Raw genomic sequence first — 26542 nt, forward strand, 5'->3', positions numbered from 1 at the left:
CAAGCAATTTAGAACAAACAAGCAGGTTTTCCAAAAGCAGTTTTGTGATGAGAATACTGAGATCATTACTTTGTTTCACCATCTGTTATTGACCTTGGGCATGTGTAAGCTGTTCACGCTGACAGATCCTCTACTCATCACATATTGATCCTACATGGCCCGGGTCTCTCCGATGGCAGAAATCAGGAATACGTAGGTACGAATAAGCAGACAAAAATCCATAAACTACTTCCTAAATCCATACAGATAATTGTTTAATCCCTAGGAAGTATGTCCTGATAGAAAGAAAAAAAAATGTCATGTTAAAAAGCTGTTCACCATTTTTTATCCATTTCAACAAGAATTATTCAAGTGAGAAAAACACATCTGCAGGATAGGATGATATGTCCTACATATCCAATTGTTTAAAACAATCTGATGTGGGAAAAGGAAAAAAAATGAATTGAAATGTAAACAAGGAGAAAAATTGCATGTGGAAAATGAAAACAAACGATCAAACGAAAATAAACATATCATACGGAAATGAGTGATATGAGGTGTATAAAAAACAACACCTTTAACATCGTGACTCGTGATTATTCACACGTGGACTCTTCGGTAAGAGACATCTGTCAGGAAAATGCTTTAGAAGGAGAAAAGCAGAGAGATTTTCTTTCAATTTTCTTGTTTTTTTCTTCACTCTAGTGGACATGCAGGATATTTGTTTAGGTCTGTTAAAATGATCATTAACATCTATTTGTGACACATATATTCTAGGCAATTTCCAATCTGCAGTGTTATTACCCCGAGGAAGCGGTCTGCTTCACTGACCTAAAGGAGCTGGGTAATGGTGCCATTTTAAAATAGATGACTTATTTACACAATCTGTAGAGACAGGACTGTTTAACCTCTTGGCACCTTGCGAGACTGACCGCTGGACCACGTCTTATTGAATACTGAATTTGGCAGTTAAAATGAAAAACAAAATTAAACCCAAATGAATGAAGTAACTGTGCAAGCATAGGATGTTAAAACACAAGTTTATTATTTTTGTTATATTTGGTTTAAAATGAAATAGAAACCATGCATGTAATATTTAGAAATGTGTTAAGCTCATTAAGTAATCTCATTTACTTACCAGGTTTATTTGCAGAAAACAGCTGCATTTCGAAATGAAAAACAAAGTTGAGTTTTGGATTTTTAATACAAATATTAAATGCATAAAATGGGATTACCCCAATATTTATGATATAAAATACTAACCTACAATATATACTGTATATATCTCACAAATCTGTAAGCATTAAAACAAATGACTTTTTCTTCTTCCCATGATTTTTAAGAAAAGATTTGGATGATGTCATTTCCTGTTGAAAATATAGTAAAAGTGGGACATAAATGGCTCCTCGGTCGGGGAATCAGCCAGAAGGATTTATTTATTTATTTATTTATTTTTAAAAAAAGAAAAATTAGACAGACATTATCACAGGGTATAAGGTTAAAACTAGAGGTCTAGAGCACTGGGAATCTACCATCTTTCATGCATGCTTAAAATGAAAGAACCAAAATGAATGTGCATTAGTGACTGTCTGGTCTAGTTTGTGGTGGTTTAAATTAGGCTAATTTTTGCAAACAAAAAAAACCTCTCGAGGTTGATTAACAGGATACGTAGTCTTACTTTGGCTTTTCGACGTCTGGGTTTTTTCCTCAGTGTGCTCCAGTGTTTCTGTTGGTATACTGGTGGGTTTCATATTTAATTTGAAGAAAATCTTGGTTTAGGCCACTCCTAATTTCAGTTTCAATCTGATTGCAATTACAGAAATGAATATTTGGAGCATGAAACAGAAACAGGCACTGCTGTAAACCCCTAAGATACAACTTACTAACTGTAAAGGTTAACGTGTGTGTGGGGTGGGGTGAGGTTGGTCTGTGTCTGTCACTGGTTAGATAGGTAACAATGTGTAAAGCTGTAGTATTACTCACAGTAGAACTACTTGAAGCTGTTTCCTGTGTCGCTCATTTGAAGAATCTCTTTTGTGACTAGTTGGTCTTTTTTTTCCCCTCTACTGTGTTCACTGAAGAATCTGAGAGGCTCTAAGTGCCATCTGCTGTCTCGAATTCAGCCTCAAGTGGCGGTCTACAGAGGCAAGATGGATCTGATTTATAAAAACACCTACAAGCCCACAGCATACGCCATTAACGTGTGGTGTCTTTAATATGAGTTAATATGAAATCCAGCTCTGAGACTTTAGAGACAGCGGCTGAGCAGATCCAGCACCACATCTGTTGTCCAGGTAGCTGTACGTAGTTAGATGTCATTTCTCATCCTGCATTGCAGGTTCATACGAAAGTCATATAGAAGTTTAGGTGTTCGACGTATAAGCAGTGTGTGTCAGTGTCAGGCAACACCACCTTATAAAGATTAATCTGTACCATGGCTTATAGCAGACTCCTGGCTTTGTACACAATCTGTTATCACGACAGAAATTTAATGACATTCAACAGACTTGAAGGATCAAGACAACAGAAGTGCAGCTGTCTACACATGAGTGTGTTCAACAAGCTGGCTTCTGTAGATAACCAAGTGTATTGTTGGGAATCTTTATTTTTAAAGAGAAATAGGTTTACATTGTGTATAGAGCAGACCAAGTCCTGTGCTCTTGTAATTCCCATATAATTCTATCATATAATTCCATGGTCTTCAATCTTACCCAGAAAGGCACCAGTGTGGCTGCAGGGTTTCATTACAGCCAAATTGGAGGCACACTTGATAGTTGGTTGTAGACTAAGATGAACTGATTACAAAAGAGGAATCAGGTTTCCTTCTTGGTTGGAATGAAAGCCTACAAGCACACTGAACCTTTCTGGATTGGTGTCTACAGACTACAGACATTTTGCAATGTCATGTGATGTAATGTGGACCATAATCTTTATTTGTCTTGTAATTTGTCTTGCTTTTATACTTTAAAAAAGTATCACTTAGTATCAAAATGCTTTTATATATACAAGATCCCCTATATAATGTACAAAAGACAAACACTCAGTTGTTCTGGAGAATTTATAGCAGTTCTACACTTCTACCCAGTATGCTGTAAAAACAATGATTGTTGCTACTGGGTGCTTAGAATTGAGCTTTTACCTAAAAAGCTGGCAAATAGGCTATGATTATGTTCTTTTTAGCATTTGTGGTTGACATTTGTGGTACAACAATAGTTGCACAATCCGATAATTAAATCATTTATCCACCCTGGATTATCTTTCATTTCAGCACTTAGAAATAGGCATTGAAAGTCAAATAAAACTCCTTTAACGGAAGACTATTGATCTATTGTACCTTACGCAATACAATTTAAAATGAGACCGAGACTTTTTCTTTCTCATTACATTATGTGAAAAATGTAAGAGGTAATATAAAGTTTTTCCAATTTTGTAGAGATCCAAAAATCTGAGAATCCTGTTTTAAATCCAATAGGATTAGTTTCTAATGGTCGCATCTGTTAGATCACTTTGCTTTGTTTGGTTTAATTTATTGGTTTCTAACAATGTAGCAGTCAACAGCCGACAGTAAAGAATATCGTTCGATTATAAACTTGAACATATCCCAAAAGATATAAATGAGAAATAATTGGACAGTACAAAGTTTCCAGATTTAATACACAATATATCTGGTACTTCAGATCTTCTTTTCATCATCAGTATTAGAGTCTCAGAACTAGGTTAGCAAAGGCTAAGTAACGTGCTAACTACAGAGCGGTACCAGAATCTTCTGGTATCAAATAGTACAATGGTTCCAAATGCCATTATTTTTGTTTCATACACAATCCTTGCTCATGTAGAGTGGCTTTAAAATATTTTAGCCATGTTTAGATTTCACAAGCAATGAATCTTGAGAACTTGCTGCCCACATCTCTCTGACACCATCCTTCCTCCACATTTTGTCTTATTTTTCTATACAATATAGTGCAGAACAACCACTACAACCAGTTGCTCAGGCTCCATCTAAGCAACTCAAAGTGATATAATGGAAAGCTTTTGTGTTTATTTATCATGAAAGAGTGGGATTTGGGACTCAGGTACTGTATGCTTCTTCTGGGATTTCCTCAGGTGAAAGGTCACATAGTACGTGTGACTTCTTCTGCTATTGCTGTACATGTGCAGTTTGAGCAATACAGCGAATCTGAAAGATTCAGTTTACACTAGGCATAACGAGCTGTGCTTGTTTTGATAGTTTTGGGTCAGTGTAGATATAAACGAGCCAGGTAATTGACACTTAATGACATTAAAGGTATGGGAGTATACTTTGCCACTGCCTGAAGAGTATCGTAGTGTCACCCATGACAATACTAACGTGGATGAAGTGGACGAAGACCTCAGACTGTGTGAATAAGTTCTATCTACTTACATGTGGTAGATGTGGCCACATTTATCTGTAATTTGTTCACAGGATTTTCTTCCCATATTGATAGAATGGTCATGTCAATGAAATTTCAGCAAACTTGGCATTTCATGATGGATTTGAAACTCTAAAGTCATGGTCTAACATTGCCTCACTACCTCATGTAGAGCAGGGTATGACTGAAAAGGAGACAAGGTGATATGTTATTCAGGGTTGATTTTCCGCCACACTGACTGCTCAGGGTGTCTAGCTCTATTCTAAACTCCTGTGGCACCTGGTTTAACACCTCCACTCTCTTTTTCTGTAATTAATCACACCCCATCTCCCACAGACTCTGGAGAGATTGACTCAGGGCAACCAGAGAGAGTGGAGAACTGAATTTAATTAAAACCATGGAGTACAATAGAATGCACAGAGCTAAGCTAGAAATGCCAGGTCAGCAAAGACTGATGGAAATGGCCCAACCACTTCGCAGGTTATATTTCTGAGACAAAAATAAAAATGAATGCATTGGAAGGACTCATCAGTGAGCTGCAGGGATTTATTTTGCTGACAAAAGACTTTTTTTTGGTTTAGTACCAGCTTTAATGTTTACCATGTCACAGGAAAGTTACAGTGCCTGAAAATTGTTTTCAAAAGCATGTACTTTTAAAACGACGTGTGGCAGAAACAGTTTGAAACAAGAACAAGTCAAACATAGATTATGTAAAAATGACTTTCTCACTTCGATTAGCTAGTAAGCAGTTAGGATGAAATCATATTTTACTTCAACACCCTGCCAGATAGATGGCATGCTCGCTTGAGGGAGTGATTTTAATTGAAATTTTAATATTCAGTAGTTCTGAGATTATTCACGGCTTTGGCTTTTATATAAGGCACCTATGGGTTCAGAACATTTTTGGTACTAATGTTGTAATTTCCCTTCACATTGTGGAATCTGTCAATAAATTACTGACTAAGAAAAAAAATTTTGGTTTCTGTTAAATTTCGAGGCATCAATTCCATTATAAAGATCAATGGACAAATGAAGCCTTTGCACACAGAAGAGTACTGCAATCTGCTTGCACTGCACCATGCAATGAGTTTACTGTGTTCACTCATTCATCTTCAGTAGATGCTCTAGTCTGGTCAATGCTGCTATGACTAAATGACAAATTTCTTCTTATTTTGGGAATAGAACCAGATGGGATTGTTCAAACTTTATGCAAGAGTAGAATTAAAAGCTTCTGCACACATCTCTATTCACTCCAGACCTGTGAATAGAAAACCAAATACAAAACAAGACCAGCCATCCAATCAGAATCAAGATTTTCTCTACCTGTCAATCACTTGTCATTTCAGAAAGCACTAAACTCGTACTTGCACTGACTGCCTTATACTCAGGTGCAAGTAGGTTGTGAATGCAACACTTAAAAGAGGAGCTGTTTTTAAAATGTTAAAATTTTTATCTTAACTTCAACCAATTTCACCAACTGTACTTTTAATAGGAACGTGACACTTCAATCAGCGTGCAGTATGGAATACCCTCCAGCAATTTGTGCAAGAAAGAGTTATGGATATAAAGAGTGATAAAAAAATGCATCATCTAGAGATGGAGCTTATTGTGCTTACTTTGTGAGATACTGGACCTTTCAATGTCAGTAAGGACACTGTGCATGTGGCCCAAACAGACCTATGTTATGAAGCAGAACCGGACCAGATGATGATCAGAACAGAAGGTTTGCACCTCCTGGTGCTCTGTGCCTATAGTCATCCCTCCCAGCTGCCCATCTTTGAGCACAACACCCAGCAGGAAGCTGAACTTTCCCCAAAAAATGCAGACAACACCTTCTGCTTTATGCAAGCCTTAAAATGTGCACCGTTATAGAACCGCCCTTTTATAGCCATATTATATCTTTTTGGCAGATTCATTTCTAATGAGTGCAACTGGTCTCAGATCAGTGGCAAGACACCTACTACACAGATGGAGAGAAAGAGATATGATATAAAACTGTGCTGTAAAAAACATCCCATAAAACTTTCTCTTGCTCATTGAAACCGATAAAAAAATTCAATATTCAAGGCGAAGAGAAATGGTGAGGTGATTTGAGGGGTGTCTTCTTTTCAGTGTTTTTTTTTTTTTTTCTCAGATAATGTGAAGTATTTCTTTTCTATATGTTAAAGTATTACGCATAACACAGAGAAAGTGAAAAAAAGAGCTATCACCAGCTCTAAAATGATTCTTTTGCTCTTTAATAAATAAGTCAAAACTTATCGACTTGCTTTTATTGCTTGTGCTTTTATGCAAAATTCATGGTACAGAATTAAACATTTTGTTTAGTGAGAGGAATCTGATTTTGTCCAGTTTGTTGTATGTGGCTCTGTGTAGATAAAGTGAGACATTTCTTTTTTCAGGACTGTCCAGTCAGTGACATGCAGCAGGGGGGATTTAAATTGACATTTAACCGAAAATCCCGGATATAAAGCTGCCAATATGGATTACAAATAAATGCTAACCAATGTATTTCCAACTTCAACTTTATAACATGACTTTTTCTGTAGCCTGGAGATGTAATAAACTTTACTTTATGTTTACTGACCCCTCACTTAAATGGATGATACAGACCCAGGTCAAAAAATCTTGTGCATCCTCTGACTTTTATCTCACACTCTTACCTTTTATGCCCCCTCGTAGCTCTCTGGTTAGCGTCCACACATATCCATTTTAGCTATGCTGACTTTTTATGAAGTGACGCTTCTTAGCACCTATTCCTGAATCACGCTTCTTTTATCCTATGATTAGTATCCAGCATCTCAGCAAACAGACCATATTTCACTTAGATCACATCACTAACACAGTGTCCTGCCTTGGGGCCTGTTTGGGCGTCTTGGTAATGGCTTGGAAAATGTCTGTGTCAATAAATCTCTCATGTGTGTGCCCATAGCAAGCAGTCCCACCGGACCACTCCGAAGCCTCGTGCTCTCCAAATACATTACTCTCTGGAGAGATAAGATGATGGCTTGTAGAAATTTCATTTTATATTCGGCGGAATCCATTATGGAGCGAGTTTGTGCGATGCACAGCTCCTCCCGGTGCTCCTTACATGCTCAGTTATTCTTATCTGTTTGTTTTTTCTCTGAGGAACTGAAGCTGGAGTTCTGCTTTGGCTCAGCATGCATGCCTGCCTACTTGTGAAGTGTTTTTGCAAATGTGTGTTCAGAAAAAGTCACCATCATTGTTTTTTTGTTCTGCTTCACTTCCTATTAGACATGTCACCTATTAATTAAAAAACATCTTAGACTCCAACACGTGCTTTATACAGTTTCAAATGTCTTTATAATTAAAAATAACCAAAAAAAAGCGGCTTCATAAACAACTACAACACATTTTTTTTAATTAAAAACCTATAATGGTGCATCTTATATAACAAATGCAAAAATACATACAGCGAAGGACACATTAGATTGACATTCAGACAAATTCTTTGGCAAATTAACTCACAATTAATAATAGAGTAATAAAAAATGTAAACACAATGATGGCAAAAAACAACAACACTTCGTACAAGAAAACAAAAATTAAAATAATTAAGGTTTTGGCAATGTGATGCCTCAAAAGAAGCATCTTGTCTAAATCTGCATCTTGATCCATGCAAAATCCTGTCCCCTCAGACACTGGGCTGGATTGTACTCAGGCTTATATAATCGAGGCCTAGAATGTCCTGGCCATAGCACCGTACATTTGTCCCCTGCTTTTCAAAAGAACTACAAATCTCCCAATGAAGGCCTTTATATAGTGCAAATAGGCTGGCTGCTGTCTTTAAAGTTGTTCCTATGAAGGTCATTTTCTGAAAGGGGACTGCGAGACTGTGTTTGGTTTGGGTCCTGGAACCGGCCTGTGAGGGAACAAAAACATAGGAAAACAACATTTGTATGTTTTATTTATTGAAAAACTGACTTTATTAAAATGTAAACACTTTAATAAATATCCTTCCTACCACTAACATGGATACTATTCTGTTCATTTTTAAATTAATTACTCATTCCTAAAGCTGCTATTTGAAATGGTGCAATCCTGTGTATTTACTTTATAAAGGATTTAAGTGTGTGCACACTCTCTAATTTCTTTCCTAGATTTGCTCTTGAGGTGAAGGATGTGATTATTGTTCGTCTTTCAGATGCCAACCTTGTCTCTGATTGAACTCAACCATTCTTTTCATTCTCATCCTGTTTATTCCCATGTCAACTGAGGCAAAATAATAATCACGCACTGTGTGTACCGCCACATGTAAATATCCCCCAAAGACAAAATGGATGTCCCAACAAGCTTATCAGAATAAAATCCTGTTCTCACAGCGTGTGGTTGATTTTTCTGGGTCATGATTCCGCTGATCATGAATTGCAGTGGCTGGTTCAAAGCCTAATTCATATTTCATTGCACACTGTTGATGGAGTCAGTGCCTTTTGCACTGATATGAGATTTGCTTTTCAATTTCTTTACTAGTGACTAAGGTTTGGATGTAGGAACGGCGAAAGCTGCTCCTTCCGTATGAGAGGGCAGCTTCTACACACAGCTTCAATCCTCCACGGGAAGACGCAAAGCAGTCTTATCTATGCGCTTTAGCTCTATATGCAGTGGCGACGGAGCTCTGAGGATTGTATCGATGGACATGTGGAAGGATAAAGATCAGCCAAAGGTTTGAATAGAGGTGCCGATGTTTCTTTTTAGTTAATACCGCCTGCTTTTGTGCTAGAAGATAACAAACTGACGTGAGGATTATAATAAAGCATTGACTCTGGGTTATCTGAACCTGTTCAGTGGTGTTTTGGTGCACTGAAAGAATATAAAATAAATACAGGAGATTAATCAAACTCCTGCGTTTCAGCCAAGGTTCTGCAAATACTTTTTGAGGAACAAAAACATGTTTCAAAACTAAACCAATGAGAACTAGCCATTTCCTGGATAATTTTACATTTCTCACATGAAGCAAAGAAAACAGAAGCAGGATGTAAACATAAGTGAAACACTGTGATGGTTGCGACATATCAGTAAACGGGAAAACTGCAACGTGTGCCATTTGCTGGAAGAAGCATGTCACTAGAAGCATGAATAATAAACTGCTACTTGTGTTTAAATATAAGCATGGGGAGAAAGGTCTGGCTTTACTGATAAGCTTTTAAACACATTTTAGTAATTATACAGGTTAATCAGAGGTTTTAAAACCATGAATAAGAGTAGCATTCCTGAAGCTTGCATATGGCCAATTAGCGATGTTCAGTACAGCAAGTTGTAGCAGTCAGAAGACACTAAAAAGGTTCCTGGAAATACAACCCAGGAGCTAACACTGGCCTCAATTTCTCTAATGTCTCTAAATGTTACAGGAAAAATGTCGCACTTAATCTGAATATATATAAAAATCTAGAGCATGGGTCATCACGTGGAGATCCATGGTCTTGATACAGACCCAGGAAAGTATTTTAGAGCTTTGATCCATTCACTTGAAATATACTGTAGCAGAGCGGATCAACGTATGAAAAAAAAAGATCTGTAGTTTAGCCAGTTTTCTAAACATGAACTATTGTGGATCTGCAGCAGATTCTCTGTTTCGCTGTAGCATTTATGTAAATTATTCAGCTGGAGGCTCAGAGGGTGACATTTCTTGTTATGTGGCTTGTTAAAAATAAAAGTCGATAACAAAAACAGCTTTAATTACGAGTGGACAGAGAAGTATGCATTATGTGAAGTGCCACTGTGAAACGAAACATCAAAACTTCAAATGAAATGGGTCTTATCTATAGATTTAAATGAATCACCAGTGGTTAATCACAGATAACTGATGTCATTGACATGAAGCTTTTAAGAAAGGAATTTTAATTGCACGCCCCAGAGCTAGAGAGCCGGGACTCAGGGACATTGGCATGTGAGGTACAGTTTGCATTACTTAACTGCTAGAATAGATTTCTGGAATATCCATTAACTCTGGTATGCTGAGGCTTTCCTACCTGAGTGCTTTGAGAGGGGGAATGGCGGTGACCTTGCCCACTGGCTTGGGGCCCACCGCAGGGGGCATCATCACCAGCAACCCCCCAGCTCCACTGGAAGGTTTGGCCTGGGCTCCGCGACTGGGGCTCACAGGGAGAGGCCTCTGTGGGGGTATGGGGGAAGGCTTCGGCTGGAGCTCTAATGCCATCTGGGATTAGAGGAAAAAACAGATTAAGAGAAAGGCATTAAACTGACACAGAACACCTACAATAAACAACTGCACCAATAATTGTACTAAATTATATCATGTGCCCCCAAACACCATGTTGATCAATGACATCCTGCTAAGCAACTGGGATATAAAAAGCACACCAACAAATGCATACTAATGCAGACACAAAGACCTGCATCTGCTTATTGTCAACATTCATAATTATGGGAGATGCAAATCAGATCCAGCCATCCTGCTATAAACAACCCACCGTCATAACTTCTCATAAATCACTGCTGCACAAGTGCAACATGCTCTTCTGATGTGATGAGTTTTTAACAACATTTGCCCTACACAGATTTTCCCTGCTTTCCTGCATCTGGTTCAATTCATAAAGGCCCTGATGATTCTCAGATAAACCGAATGTGCTAAAGTAGAGCTGGAACTAATAAAGCTTAACTCTATCTTAGGATACAAGTGGTAAAGTAATCTTTGGGTGTTTGTGCCAAAGTGCTTATCTCTCTGTAAACATAAAGGAGGAAGTGTGAAGGCTGCGGATTTTACCACTGGGCTGCGTGTGGGGTTGAGGGGCAAAGGCTTCTTGGGAGGACTGAGTTTGGCAGCAGTAGGACTGCACTTGGCTTCCTCCAGAGGTTTGCTGAAGGGAGGAGGAGGCCGAGGCACTTTGACATCTCGAAGGTGGGGGGAGGGGGCGGGACGGAGGGGACGGACGATGTTGACCGGCTGGCTGCCGTTAGAGATGGGGCCTGGTCGCAGAGGGAGCACTTCCTTACTTGTATGAGGTAGCTGCAAAGACAAAAGTGAACGTAAATTGGTCAAAGTTATTGTTCAATACAACACTTATTAACTTATTAACAACATCATCTATATTAAATAGAAATTAGTAACTACATAAATGTGTGATGATGATAATAATAATAATAATAATAATAATAATAATAATAATAATAATAATAATAATAATAATAAAAAGAAGAAGAAGAAGACTTTTTGTTCAGTGATTTTAAATGTCTGGTCCTCTGTACCTTAACATTGGAGCTTTTGTTGGACGGTCCCACTACCTTCAGATGGAAAGCTGGGTTTAAGTGTCCATTCTTCCCCATGGAACTTTCATGTCTGGTAAAATAAAATAGCACATGACTCTCTTCAATAGAAAATGTAGTACTTAATAGAAGCGTAACTCTGAAGGGCATTCGGTCTGTTTTTGTGCTCTCTGAAAATGCAGAGATATTTTGATGAGGATTTATTTTTTATTAAATTGTATTACTTTTTTTTTATATTACAGCTAAGCAGAAGTCCAAGGAAAAACACTAATCAGAACAGATGTTCAAAAGACAAAGAATGTTGAGAACATTTCTAGTCCATTTTTAGTTTTCACAGTCACAAGCGAGTAATGGTATAATGTCTGCAACATCTTTATATGTTTCCCAGATTTTTTAAAGATGTTTAGATTAGAGTATGTTAAACTTTATTCTAATTATACAAGTACAAGTATAAAGACAATGCAGTGGGAGCAGGGGATGTGACATTTCCAATTTGTCTCTGTTATTTTAAACCAATATTAGTCCAAAATTGCCCTTATATTACCTCCTTCCAAGACCCGCTGAGCGAATTCACAGTGCCATAATGACACTTTGCTGACTTGCTGACTGTGAAACTTCCAAGTCCTGTTCCATTTCTTATAACTCGGCTTTGCGGATATAACCAATTAAAGTCAGCCTACTTCAATATAAACAAGCTACTTCCCCTAGTTTCTAACTACATTCTAGCGAGCAAACGATTTTATCCCTAACTATAAGGGGAAAAAAACAACTCAGCAGTGGCTATTAGTCATCCAGTCGTTTCTACTCATTTGGCCTTTTTCCCTTTTGTCTCACCCCTGTGTTCAAACACCATCTGCGTCACTAGCCGTGGGCCGAACGGCTGTAATCATTGTACCGGAGGTCAGAAGAGAGTCTCTATTATTTATTTGTCAGAAGCTAAATAGAGGCATGTAGTTGAAAAGATACATGAAAGGTTAAATCTAATAAACCCCAGAGCTTTTTACACTTTTATACATATATAAAAATTATATATATATATAAAATATATATATATATATATATATATATATATATATATATATATATATATATATATATATATATAATTTATATTTTATATATATAAATATATATCATATATATAAATATATATCATATATATAAATATATTTATATATATAATTATATATCATTTTAATTTATATATATATATATATATATATATATATATATATATATATATATATATATATATATATATATATATATATATATATAATTTATATTTTCTACTACTTTTCAACTTTATTTTTTTTCTACTAAAAGAACAGCATTTTCGGCCCAAATCAGAAATGATGGATATCAGAGTAGGTTTTCATACAGATTAATATCATGCTTTTTATTACCTTATTCTTTTACGCAGCTGGAGTTAAATATCCTGTCTATGGGAGAAATCTAATTGTATATCATTTTCAAAAGCCACTGTTTTGATTCACTGATGCACAATTTTTCTTTAAATGGATTGAGAAGTGATCATTTTAATGATGATACCACAGCAGCACAACTAGTCATTACGTATCCATTCAAACCCAAGCCCTTTTCACAATGACTACATTTTAATACTGAGCGTAAGGCTGCCACACCCACAAACCTCAACCCCATGACTCCATTCCTTAGTACTGCATTTGCAAAATGGGTGAGAATGTGGATTATAATAATCCTGAGAATGGCGAGAAAAGTGGGTCTTTTTTTATATATAAATGAACATACAAGGTCAAATGACTGACATATGGAGTAGAGATAATGACGTGATGATACGAACTCGAACTGATGACGTGTTCTAAATAAATACTAATACAGATATGAATCAGAAGAGTATTATTCATATATTTTTTTTTAAAGAAAGATAGCAGAAGTGTATTTAAGACTAGAAATTTGCATCAGAATGTGGTCCTGCAGAACACAATAAAGAAAAAGATGTGCTAGCAGGAAGTTTTTTATACTTTCCTGTCAGTGACTTTCTTTATTGACAAAGAAATAGAACAATTTTTTCACATTCAATATTAATATGAATGTCTTCCATGCATTTAAAGGATTCATTCATTCATTTAGTTATTCATTCTCAAAACCCAATAAAGAGCATATTTGATTAAATATGTATGCTTTTGCTTTGATTCTCTTCTATAAAAAAAAGCATTGTGTCCAGCATCATTTTATTACCCTTGCCAATCCCATTATGTATTTTTCAATTGCTGACATTTTTTCTTTCTATACGAGCGTTTTTATTGCACTACATGATGGTATACCTGTTGTTAGCCTTGCTCGTCTCCCTCTGTGAGAGCCATTTGTGGTAATAGGAGGTCTTGATTTTGATGCAGTAAAAGGCGATGAGAACAGTGGGGAGCAACACCAGAAAAGCAAAGAGCAGGCCGACAACTAGCCCCACCTGGCCTAAGTGCACACAGCAAATACACAAAATTTTCAGTCAGAAAATACCACTTTTGCTGAAAAGTGCAGAGCTTTAAGGATAAAAATAATACAGTGCATGAAAGCACTACTGTATATAGAGATACAAAATACTGAATTATAGATTACTGAGAGATTTTTTCATTACATGAAACTGAACTGAACTGAACCTGGGTCACAATGAGACTGGCCATGAAGAGAGAAAAAACTGAAAAGATGGAGATCAATAATGATGGTGCCATTTTGATGAAAGGTGTGTGTGTGTGTGTGTGTGTGTGTGTGTGTGTGTGTGTGTGTGTGTGTGTGTGTGTGTGTGTGTGTGTGTGTGTGTGTGTGAGAGAGAAAGCGACACAAGGGAGAAGATAGGAGACTAAATAGAATAGAGACAAAATAAGAGATAAAATCACTAAATGTTTTTGAGAGACAGGGTAGAAAGAGGTTAGCGTATGAAGGTGTAGCTGGAGGGAGGAAGTGAATGAATGAAGCTGAGCTCACTGTCATACTGCACTGGTCCACTGTCCACGCTGCCTCCCAGCCCTGGTTTATCACAAAAGGGTGGTGCCCAGCCTCGGTTACAGTGGCAGTTACTGTTGCTGTTACACACCTGCATACAAAACAGCACCTTATTGAAGAAGGACAAATGGAAATCTTGTGTTTTCTCTGATGGCTCAGTTTCATTCAATTTGATTTGTAGAACTTTTAACAACAGTCAATGTCACAAAGCAGATTTGCAGAAATCCAGATATTGATTTAGATTCAAGCCAGAGGCAACAGAGACAAAGACATAGTCCCTGAGATGACATGAGGAAGAAACCCTGAGAGGAACCGGACTCAAAAGGGAATTCGCTCAATTCTGGGGTTTTGTGTTCAGACACACTTCATAAACGCAGCAGATTTTTCTCCAGCTTTCTATTCTTCTTTAAAATGCACACTGTGTACACTTATGTGGACGAGTGACAAAAAAAATTGGCAGGTAAATTGGCAAGCACCAAGATTTAATGTCTGATTCTGGTTACTGGCATTAAAATCAAGATGTTTTTTTTATTTTTTTATTTAAAACCGTCTCAGTACATCATTCAACAGATACACAATCTGTAGAGGGCATGAGAGTTTTTCACCCAGTCCCTGTTATCATTTATCATTTACACTTAGGTTTGTCTTGAGTCACATGACATGCTTTTCTATTGCTTTCTGTGACTGTTTAGTCAGCTGACCAACATGAAAACCAACATGGCCGGCCATGGTGCAGGACATACTGTGCTAATTACATATCTTACTACTAATAATAATCTTACATTTCTTCAGAAAATAAACCCACTAATATTAATTGTACACATTGTCTTAAGATGCTGACAAAGAAAAAATCATATGTTGTTCAAGCACATTTGAATTGTGTGTATCCCCTGATATGTTGCCAGATTGAGGGAAGTATATTAATTTGCATTTTGTGATTGAGTTGAACTACTGAGCAAATGTTAATTTTACAGATTCAACTGACTTTCTTATATTCAAATAACTACTAGTTATCATGCATCTTGCTATGGGTTAGTTAGTTTTTCCTGCTGTTGAATAAACTGATGATATGAAATAAGAAAAACCGTAGAAATCTAACATTATGAGCAAATTTACTGTTTTTTTATCAAGCTGGTAAAGAGAACATGGTGACATTTCCAAACTGCATATTCATGGATCCTGGATTTTCATTTTATGTGTTATGTTCCTAATCCATTTTTGTAGTTTCTTAAAAAAAGAAAAAAAAAAACGTATTATTTAACACAGAACAGTCTAAGGATGTAAAATAACATGTTGATGGGCTCTTGTATTGAAAATTAATTTCCCTCTGCTCTAATTGTAATGTTTATTATGCAAACTCTATTTCATGCTCAATATAACACCAAATCTGGAGAATAGTAGTAGAAAAAGCTTGTGGTACTGCAAAAGCGATCATTTTGCTTATGATCTGTACACACCTCTAAGCCACGGGCTCAGTGCTGAATCAACTGATTGCAGAAGCAGAAAAAGAATAATAGGAAAGGGCTTTTTGAGTCACTAATCCACCTTCCAAGCATTTTCTTGTTTGGCTGCCCTTTCAAAACCTGACAGAGTAAACAAGTGATAAATAAAGAAATGAGAGAATGGAAATAAAGGGGGAAATGAGAGAAAAGGCAAAAGGATTAAGGAAGATGGAGTTGGGTGTTCATACTGCTTGGAGGCTGTTTAGGACAATTTGCACAAAACGCACAAATAAACCAGTCGAATTGAAGAAAATGCTTCTTTTAAGAGTGCCAGTAGAGGCAGAAACGCGAGTGACCCTGTGGGTGGTATTAAAGGATTTAGAGGTGTGAAATTCCTGACTCGAGGATTGAGAAGAGTTTAGACAGGATGAATACTAAAGTGTAATGCCATCGGTTGAGGGAGTAAAGTTCAATTTAGTTTTACCAGTAACATAAAAAGAGGTGACAAGTTACATAAAATAATCATTTTGTTTCTTACCCCATGACCATTGCAACGGCCAATGCAAGCTTCCAGCTCAGTGAAAGAAGCATTCTGGCACCGACGATCCTTGCAAACCTGGATTGAAAAAAAAAAAAAAACAGCTTTAACATGGAAACAAGTGTCAAAAAACAATATAGAGGATGCATCATCTGCCACAAATAAACAACAAAGTTAATTTGCATGTGGTTTTTAGAAGCTAAATTTACATGTAGTTTTTTGCTGAAAAAGAGCATTTAGTGAGAAAAAAAAACATCGCAGGGTGTGTGGTTGTAGGAAATCTTCCAATAACACAATTTTCTGAAGTGTTTAGTCCCTCTTATACCCTGGCAATTTGATAGAATTTTTTTTTATTTTTTATTTGAGGCTCCTTCTATACATAGTAAATAAATATCTTCACTAAAACTATTTGCTTGACATTTTACATTGGTTGAAAATGAATTTTTACTTAGATTTTCATTCACTGTTGTTGGTGCAGGAGCAGTTTCTATAAGAAGAATAAAGTATGAATTAATGCTCTTATACATATACCTTATAGAGGCACTACTGTCAGAACGTCTGTCCAATCAGAATGGAGAATTCAACTGTGGTATAAATTGAATTAAAACACATTGGAATGTGGTTTTGTGTGTGTGTCTGTGTGAGAGAGAGAAAGTGAGAGAGGAGGAGAAGACGTGTGCCATAAATGAATAGATTGCTGTAATTCATGGATTTTGACAGGGTGATCAGTTATACCTTATGATAATGTTTCTGTTATCTAGAATAATAATCACCTGTCCACATAAATCACACCAGCCTAATGTCCATTTGTTCTGTCATTACATAGAATAGACTGTAACCTTTCTAATGATTTCTGCCAGCTCCAGATATCCAGAGTTACGTGTGCTGATCAATTACAAGTGACACAAAATGTTTATAATGCACAATAAGAAGGGCTGTAGCGTGAATCAAATGGGTCAAATGAGTGAGTCAAATGGTAACGATGGTTTTGCCAAATGCATAAACAGGAGATAAACTGAAGGAGCTGTGGTCTGTAATTCTCAGTTTTATTTACAAATAAGCATATTTCATACTCAATCGTTTTTGTATAAATGCTATTCTGTATTTTAGACTTCTTATCAAACTCATTATTACTTTATAAAATGAACATTAGCAAGAAATAAAACCCTACATTTGTACAATTGAGGATTTTAGTACTCTTGATTCTCCTACTGTATTCCTACTGACTTCACTAATCTGAGTGACATTATTAGCAGTCTGCTTGCCTTGCCCTCTCCACACTTGGTGCCAGTCATGACGAGGCCAGGATCAGGAAGGTCCCCCTGTCCATCCTGAGTGCTGTACACATATGTGCCCCGGCACTTCACCTCGATGCCATCTGTGCGGATGGTGGTGTCGATGGACACGGCGTTGGTGCCCTTCGGCTTTTTGGCGGCGCTGTGGCACTGGATCTTCCCACATTTGGCATCGCTGTGGGAAACAAGATTGTAAGTGCAATGAGTAAGAGTCCTGTTCACAAACAGGACTCAAACTGCTCCTAATTTATCTATTATGTGAATCACCAAACTGCAGTAAATAATTCTGTCTGCCAGACAGCAACTTGCAAAATTTGTACAATGGAGAATGGCTTACTGAGCTTCCCTCCATTATGTGACTAAAAACACGGTATGAGTAGTTTTAAAAGAAGAGAGTGAAGAAAAGAATATTCACCAACCATCAATCATACGGTTATTTTCCTCACCTTTTCTGGCACTTGACATAATTGCCATGTGCGTCCTTGCCGCAGTTTCCGAAAGCGTTTCCTGCTGCGTTGACATCCTGGAAACATGCATCATGCGCAGGCCGTGCACCTGAACAAATAACATTCAGGTTTCACATCATCATTAGTCAAGTTATTAAACTTTTATCTTAATACAGATCCATTTTGGAAATATTGAAGCATGCTGAGGAAATTATGCCGGACTAAAGATTTAGTCGTTTAATAAGACGGCCTAATTTCGCTACAAAAACAAATGATTCTATCGTCATTAATAATGCATGTGTCAATATGGCAATAACTGTTATGTGCCGCGCACACAGAGCGAGCAGTGGCGAGTGCGTAGTGAACACAGATTGCGTGTCTGTTCTGATCTGTGGCTTGATGTCAGCCTAGCGGTTTGACTGGACTGAAGCCCACAGACAGCTGGAGAAGAGCTCTGCCACTAGCAAATTCAACCAGTGTTTGATCAGTGAGGCTGAAAAAAAAAGTCCCACGACTGCGTAATTAAAGGAGCAAATTAGAACAAATTGGTGTTTCTCTAGAGGATTTTTGACAAAAGGCTCTGATTTAGGTTTTTTTTTTCTCCCCCACTTCTGCACACAAATGAAAACAGAAGGAAATGACATTAAATCCTATTTGCAAAGTCAGAATAACAGATTAATGAGATCTGTCATTTTATGATTGTAACCAAAAGCCACAAGTAAAGTCAGTGAGGCCAATTTAACTCAGTAGAATTCTGTCTTTCTTCTATATTTGCTGTACATTATTTTAACAGCAATGCAATTGGGCTACATATCCGACTGTTTTTTTGTTGTTGTTGTTGTTGTTGTTGTTGTCAATTTGCCATGCACACGGTGTGAACATTGGAGTACGTGTGTCATTCTTATCTGAGGTTTGATGTGTGCCTAGAGGATTAACAGAACTGAAAACCCATCCTGTTGATATTGTATGAAGTGTGTGTTCTTACCATAGCCCCACAGCTGCAGGCACTGTTGCTCGTGAGTGAGGCACATGCCGTTATAGCAGTAGGCGTGATCGTACTGACATGAGGAGCCATCCAGTAGGTAAACGTTGGAGGGGCAGTAGGGTGAGCCACCCGTGCAATATTCGGGGAGGTCACATGAGCCAGCTGCACTACGGCACATCGTACCTGCCTGTTTCAGCTGAGAGCACAGAGGAACAAGGTCATGTGGGCACATTTGTCTTTATTGGACATTTAGAAGCAGACTGGATTATGTGCATGACAGAAGTGACAAATAAAGATGGGAGCAGACAAATAAATAGAACACAATGTATCATAAGTGTGTGTGTGTGTGTGTGTGTGTGTGTGTGTGTGTGTGTGTGTGTGTGTGTGTGTGTGTGTGTGTGTGTGTGTGTGGTGTGTGTGTGTGTGAGTGAGTGTGAGAGAGAGAGAGAGAGAGAGAGAGAGAGAGAGAGAGAGAGAGAGAGAGAGAGAGAGAGAGAGAGAGAGAGAGAGAAACCCTCTGAAGGGTGATTCAGAGCAGAAGAGGATGTGGACTAGAGGAAGTGAGAGGGCATAAGGGAAGGAAATAAAAAAGAACTAGTGTGATGACAGTCAGAGACCTTGCAGCCTTCACAGCAAACACCGTGGGCACACTGAGCATCCTCTTTCAGAGTGCAGTTACTAGCGTGGCAGCAGTCATTCGTACATTCCTGTAGGAGGATAAACACACACACACACACACACACACACACACACACACACACACACACACACACGTAAGTCACCTCTGTGCTTCTACTGCTGAAGCACATCACTGTGTGACCCTGTACCCACACACTCAGTCACTTAGAACAAGTTGAGTTATTCACAGTGACCTCAAGACCAAACACACACACATTCATATCACCGGCACATCAGCTGTGGGTGGTGAACATGGCAGTTCTGATTGTTCTGACAGAGTAAACAAAAAAACCTGTGAAAAGCCAGAGATGATGCATGTCACTGTAGTGATGCTGAAGCACAAGGGTACTAACAGACTGAGAGCTTTTACACCCATTAATTATACAGTAAGGGTCAACGTGTAAATGTAGCTCAATATATACGCACAAACACATACAGAAATGTTGAACTAAGTTAGCACAAGTGGCAATTTTTCCACAAAGACAAAAGAGCAGGTGGTGAGAGACAAAGCTTAAATAAGAATAATGAACACACCCACAACAATGCATAGCAGGACCCATGCTGACAAATCTGTCTCAAGCTGGAGTGTAGAACAGCCAGATAAGTTTGGTGTGTTGAAAGGTTGCTGTAGGCTACCTCTAACAATGTGCACATTCATTTCCTCCTAACGCAGCCTGCAGGTAGCTTTCAGGATCACAATGGTAAATGGAATAAATAAACACACTTTTTTTTTTTTTTTTTTTTTAGCAATAATGCACAGTGTGGATAGTGAGGGTATACAGCAACCCTAATAAAAGTCCAGGTGCTAATGTATAATTAGGAATGGCTACCCAAGTCTACCTACAGCAGATGGTAAACCATCCATCCATAATATGAGCCCTGACAACCTGCCAATTGCAGCCTTGCAGGAAGATGAAATTTTCCTTTCCCCTCCACATTTCTGTCACTCATTGCGTTTCTTTTTTTCTGACTTATATTTTGAGTAAGTGCGTGTAGCTTTCCCATCTGCTCCCATTGTTTAAAGACAAAACGCAGAAATTAGCCATACATTATATTGGAATAAACAAGTGTTGTAATCAGAGTCTGAAATTTAGATTTCATCACCTCTCTTTATTTAGAATAATTGACTTGTAAATTTGTAAATTAGTTCTTGTATTTCTACAAAGCCACAAGGGTGTGATTGATCTATTTCTCATTAAACACGCAATAAACTATTAACCGTATTTCCAAAGAAATGTTTTTTGTTTTTTTTACTGTCTTACATTTTAACACCAGATTGGATTTATTGTCTCATAAAAAAAAAAGTATTACATACATTTGCCTTTTTTCTCTTGCATACACATACTGTGTGTGTGTGTGTGTGTGTGTGTGTGTGTGTGTGTGTGTGTGTGTGTGTGTGTGTGTGTGTGTGTGTGATTTATTTTTTATCTTGCAAGTAACCAAACATCGTCCGTCACAAGGTTAAGAATATCCGTCAGTTTTGACCTTGTTGGGACTTTTAACTGTTTCCCATAAGAATAACTGCCTATTTAGAGAATCTGCAGCTTTATTTAAGAAACAAATGAAGCTTTTAAGATGAAGGTCAGAGTTAGATTTAGGTGTAAGCCTAGCATTAATTATCTGCATTAATTATTGTCAGTGGAAGTTCCTACTACAAGGATAGTAAGACAAATGTGTGTGGTGCTAACCTCAGGTTCTCCGCAGTCACATTCCTCCCCTTCCTCTACGAAGCCGTTCCCACACCTCTTCCCTCCCACCAGGTCCTTCATGTTAGGCATGTTGAACAGGCACATCCCGCCTCCTTTCTGGAAATAGTTATCTAGGTCCTTCTTGCTACAACGGCTGAAGACTTTAGGGAACGGATGCCTGTTGGTTAGGCAAATTGTCAATGCAATTACAGGAGGTTGGATAAAGAAACATAGATGGAGCAAATTCAGGCAAAGTCCCTTAGGCCATTTCTGTTTTTCCATATGGAAACAGAAGCTGGCCAGAATGGATCAGCTTGATGGCACTCACCCCGTAGCTGCTGCCATCACGCAGCCTCCCTGCTCGGCCGTGGCTTCCACACAGCAACCTTCATGGTCATGGCTCATGCCAAAGTTATGTCCAATCTCGTGAGCCATGGTGGCAGCCGCCCCAATGGGCAAGTCTGAATGATCCTGCAGAAATTCGAGCATTTGTGGTTAGAAAGTCACATCTCGGTTAGGAAGTCACATCTCTCTCTCTCTCTCTCTCTCTCTCTCTCTCTCTCTCTCTCTCTCTCTCACTCAGCATTTAGCTTTCAGTGTGTGGTCTGGCAAACTTATTTCATGTGTGTGAATCAATTTTCTAATCAGTCTGAACAAAACAGGCACTCGAACATTAGATATTTCTACATCAATCATAAGCTATTAGCAGTCACAGGGGCTGGGGGCAGACGCTCAGGGACGAGCAGCCACTTGGAATATGCTGTCAATGGTGATTAGGCTCGTGGAGATTACAACATATCCCTGTGCTATTACAGTCCATTAGAGGTAGAAAGACTGAGGGCTGTTTAGGATTCTGAGGATGTTATAGCTGGGGAACTGCATTGCCTGGTCCTGTAAATCCGTAATCATTTCATTTGTTTGTTCGTTTTTCACACCAAAGAAGAAAAAATGTGGACATTCTACACCATGAAATAAGCTTCCCACAATGTTTGTCTGTTTAGCAATCCATAACAGTAACAAAATAAGAGACATCCGTAAAGAAATCTGCCATAATTGACATTTGATGTTGGGGCTATAAAGCTCTTCTTTACTTAAATAGAATTTTGACACTTTTGATCAGTTTGTACATTTTTATAAGACCGTACATAAGTAAACATGTAACGATATAAAACACATATAATATTAATATAGTGATTATTATTTTAAATAGAAAAATAATAGAACAGAGCTTCAAATAAAAAGACTATGACCTTTTCCTAGCAGAACTTGTGTTTACATTTTCAGCATTGATCTGCTTCTTTTGTCTTGTTTCCCAGCATATGGAAGTTGAAGTAAAAATGTAATCTCTCTTATTTCATTTGAGAGGAAACAGAGTGTACGATGGCTTCATCATGCCTAATGCTCATAATATATCCATTTCTGTTGAGCATACCCTCAGAGAATATGAAACAATAACAGCCTACTTCCTCTTACAGAAAACAAATGTGAAATAATTGTTTCACTGCGCATTTGCAAAATTTGTTGTCTTGATTGCTTTTTTAGTCGGTAAATGCTGCTTCCATCTGAACAAACATACAAGAGAAACAAGGATTATATCTGGGGAAATAAAGTGTTAGAAATGGGTCCGATTTGCACTCGCAGGAGGCTCTCACTCACTCACTCACTCACTCTCTCTCTCTTTTTCTCTCTCTCAGTGATTTGATGATGAGAATGTAACACTGATTTTATGCACCACTCCAGTTTGGTATAAGTACAAACTTTAATTGTCATGTGCAGGAGTACAATACATGCTATTACGATTCACTCCTTCAGCCAAAGTGCTTGGATAAAGCATTCGAACATGTCATGTATGGTTTTGCCTTGAAAAACACTTTCAGATTCACATACGTAATGTGTCCAATAAATACCAAGCTTTTAGACTTGACATACTGTACCTGACCCTGCTTCATGAAGCAACAAATATTCTTAAAGCCTCTATTCTATATTCTAGAAGCATCTACATGAAATGGATGTTAAGTGTAAAGATTTTACTACTTAATATATATACTCACCCTTCACTTATATAGCTCATTTATTCAGTTGCCTAATCAGCCAGTCATTTCACAGCAGCACAACTCATGCAAATGCAGGTCAAGATCTTCAGTCAATGTTCATGTCAAACATCAGAATGAATAAAAAGTGAGATATCTGAGACTTTTACAGTAGCAGGATTGTTGGTGCACGAGGCTATCAAGAGCACAGAAACCTGACTGCTGTAGATTACTTTTTTCTTTTTCTTCCAGTCTTCAACTGTCCAGGTTTAGCGAGTCTTTGCTCATGATAACCTCAGATTTCTGTGCTTGGTTCATGTTTCCTTCTGCTGTTGTAGCTCTTCCACCTAAAGGTTTCATGTCTGCTTTACTGCTCACCATGACCATAAAGAGTGATTGTTAAGTTATTATAGACTTCTTGTTGGCTCAAACCAGACTCTTCATCCTTTTTTTTATCTGTATCATCAACAAAGTGTTTCAACCATGCAGACACTCTGCACACAGGATGTGCTATAATCACAACCCCAGTGTGTGAAAATCTCAGGAGATCATCAGTTTCTGAAATGTGGCACGTGGCACCAAAAATTTACATATCAGATACAATCAAAGATATCACAATTTTTCCCATTCTGATGTTTGATGTGAACATTACCTGAAGCTCTTCATGTGTATCTACACGATTGTATGTATTGTGCTGTCTGACACATGATTGGCTAATTCGAGAACTACTTGACTACAGAAACAAACATGAAACCGCAGGTGTTCCTAAAAAAGTGGACAGTGAGTGTATATCTATTCACTATTTGTGAGCATGTTAGTATTCCTCACAACTCGTGTCTATCACTAAGCATGCTAATAGAGCCTATTAGAGCCTAATCAGCTGTGAGAGTGATATTGATCTCTTAATCAGATCCTCTTGAGCATCAGAACCACAAGCATCCATGATTAGAATTGTACAGTGGTCAAAAAATAAACAAACAAAAAAGACGTCCTTTAGCTGTCTTACCACATTAATGCCCCCAGAATTTTCATGACTGCACATGCCTTCAAGGGGAGCCATGCCAATAGTAGTGCCTTTGAATATCACCCCCCTGCCAAGGGAAGAAGAAAAGACACGTCAATACGCATTAACCGCATGATTTTATGGTCATGAGCGAGTGATGGAAACAGTGGTGAGCTGATATGAATCTTTTGTCGTGAGTGAACAAAAGGAAACGAGCTATCAATCATTAATAAAGCAAGAGACTAAAACTGTATGGTTGTGTATGATTGGGCATTAGAGTGAATTTCAATTTTCAGGTAATTAAACTAAAATCGCTTAATCATTGTTTCGATTCAATCTGTGACCTTCGACGGTGCAAAATATTTATTAAATGAATAAAATTTTTCTCTTGACTTCTTTCTTTATCTATTTGCACTGACAGATATTCACTTTGGCTAACAGTTTCCTAAATGAGTGTTCGGCTATTTGCTATTAGTGACGGCGGGTGGGAAATCCTCTCCATCTAAACAGAGCAATGCAGCAGCATCCAGCTCTCTCAACTCTTCATCTGTACACTCAAACACATGTTCCATAGCTTCAGATTCATGCTAATTCTGATCTCATAGAAGCCATAGCAACCAAGCCTATTCTCAACATCATATGTAGCTGTGCTGTACCTGTATACTGGTGTCCAGTGTTTGCTGTCTCTGTAGCTGATTTCTCATTAATTTGACTGAAGCCCCTGTTTAAAGCCTAATATTTTGAATCTTATATTTGAAATATTAAGTCTTGTTTTGGCTTCTATCAATTGCTATCAAACTATCAATGTTTCCAATGTGATCCAAGGAATAGACAAATGCTAATGTCTCACAGGATTAGTCAAGCGACAAATTGCACAAAATCATTAAGCACGCAAATTTTTAAATATGTTGTTCTTTTGGCTGCTCCCTGTTCAGGGTCGCCACAGTGGATCATCTAGTCTGCATATTTTATTTGGTGCAGGTTTTTTTGCCGGATGCCCTCGCTGATGCAACCCTCCCATTTTATCCATGCTTGAGACCGGCACTGAGAGTTAACACTTCAGTAGCTGGATTAGCTACATGCCCTGAAATCGAACCCGCGCCACTGCAATGACAGCTCAGGATCCTGCCACTGGACCACATGGAGCCTATACATTTTTAAATCTAAACATATTGTTGTAATGTGTAATGTTTCAGAATGGAGTTTTCATTTCATGGTAAATCAGATTAACTAACTGTTCACTGGATTAATATCTAAATCTAAGCACAGATCCACAAGAAACACTCCATGTGATGCAGGTCTACACTTTTGAAAAGCGCTGTACTGTACTGCTTAAGATCCTTTAGATGGGCTTGTGACTGACGTGAGAAGTTGTGCGTTGTCATGTTTCTTGCGGGACTTGAGCTTTTGTCTCCACTGCAGGAAGGACCAAAGGGTGGCGTTGGGTTCTTCATTGATAATGCACTGATCACGATCTGTCCACACCTCTAGACCAATCAAAGGCACCCGGATATTCAGAGCTCTGTAAAACTGACCAACCAAAACACATTAAGTGATCAGCCATGGGCAAAAGATATCAGGCATTTTTTGAGATATTGCAGATATTGCTGTATGAAGTAATGGTTACAAAATCTGAAAAGAGTAAGTATTATTTTCCTTATTTGTAATACTCAATAATGAATGTTTGCAGAACTAAAATAAAAGTATCACCAAACAGCAACATTGCTATTTAACTGGCAGTTTGTTACCAAACCTTCACATTGTGTTCATTTGTGTTTGTGTGTGTGTATTTAATTCATATCATCAGCAGTAACGAGTGAAGTAAAGTTTTATAAGTAAAGTGTTT

At 37.8% G+C, this 26542-nt stretch overlaps 1 protein-coding gene across 1 annotated transcript in view; it reads right to left on the reverse strand.

The window, feature by feature from the left end:
* Window positions 1–7732: 7732 nt before the first annotated feature.
* Window positions 7733–26542, reverse strand: part of adam19a (ADAM metallopeptidase domain 19a) — a 75669-nt gene continuing 56859 nt past the window's right edge. Inside the window, exons 10-24 of the mRNA XM_047818738.1 lie at window positions 26060–26226; window positions 24700–24784; window positions 21992–22134; window positions 21664–21841; window positions 19915–20004; window positions 19298–19493; window positions 18313–18421; window positions 17837–18041; window positions 16572–16649; window positions 14574–14682; window positions 13919–14063; window positions 11595–11685; window positions 11113–11355; window positions 10358–10545; window positions 7733–8250 (exon numbers count right to left, since the gene is read on the reverse strand). Coding sequence (XP_047674694.1) covers window positions 8196–8250; window positions 10358–10545; window positions 11113–11355; window positions 11595–11685; window positions 13919–14063; window positions 14574–14682; window positions 16572–16649; window positions 17837–18041; window positions 18313–18421; window positions 19298–19493; window positions 19915–20004; window positions 21664–21841; window positions 21992–22134; window positions 24700–24784; window positions 26060–26226 — 2082 coding nt within the window. The 3' untranslated portion in view covers window positions 7733–8195. The remainder of the gene's footprint in view (window positions 8251–10357; window positions 10546–11112; window positions 11356–11594; window positions 11686–13918; window positions 14064–14573; window positions 14683–16571; window positions 16650–17836; window positions 18042–18312; window positions 18422–19297; window positions 19494–19914; window positions 20005–21663; window positions 21842–21991; window positions 22135–24699; window positions 24785–26059; window positions 26227–26542) is intronic.

The sequence above is a fragment of the Tachysurus fulvidraco genome, chromosome 1 (genome assembly GCF_022655615.1).
Source record: "Tachysurus fulvidraco isolate hzauxx_2018 chromosome 1, HZAU_PFXX_2.0, whole genome shotgun sequence".
Taxonomy (NCBI): domain Eukaryota; kingdom Metazoa; phylum Chordata; class Actinopteri; order Siluriformes; family Bagridae; genus Tachysurus; species Tachysurus fulvidraco.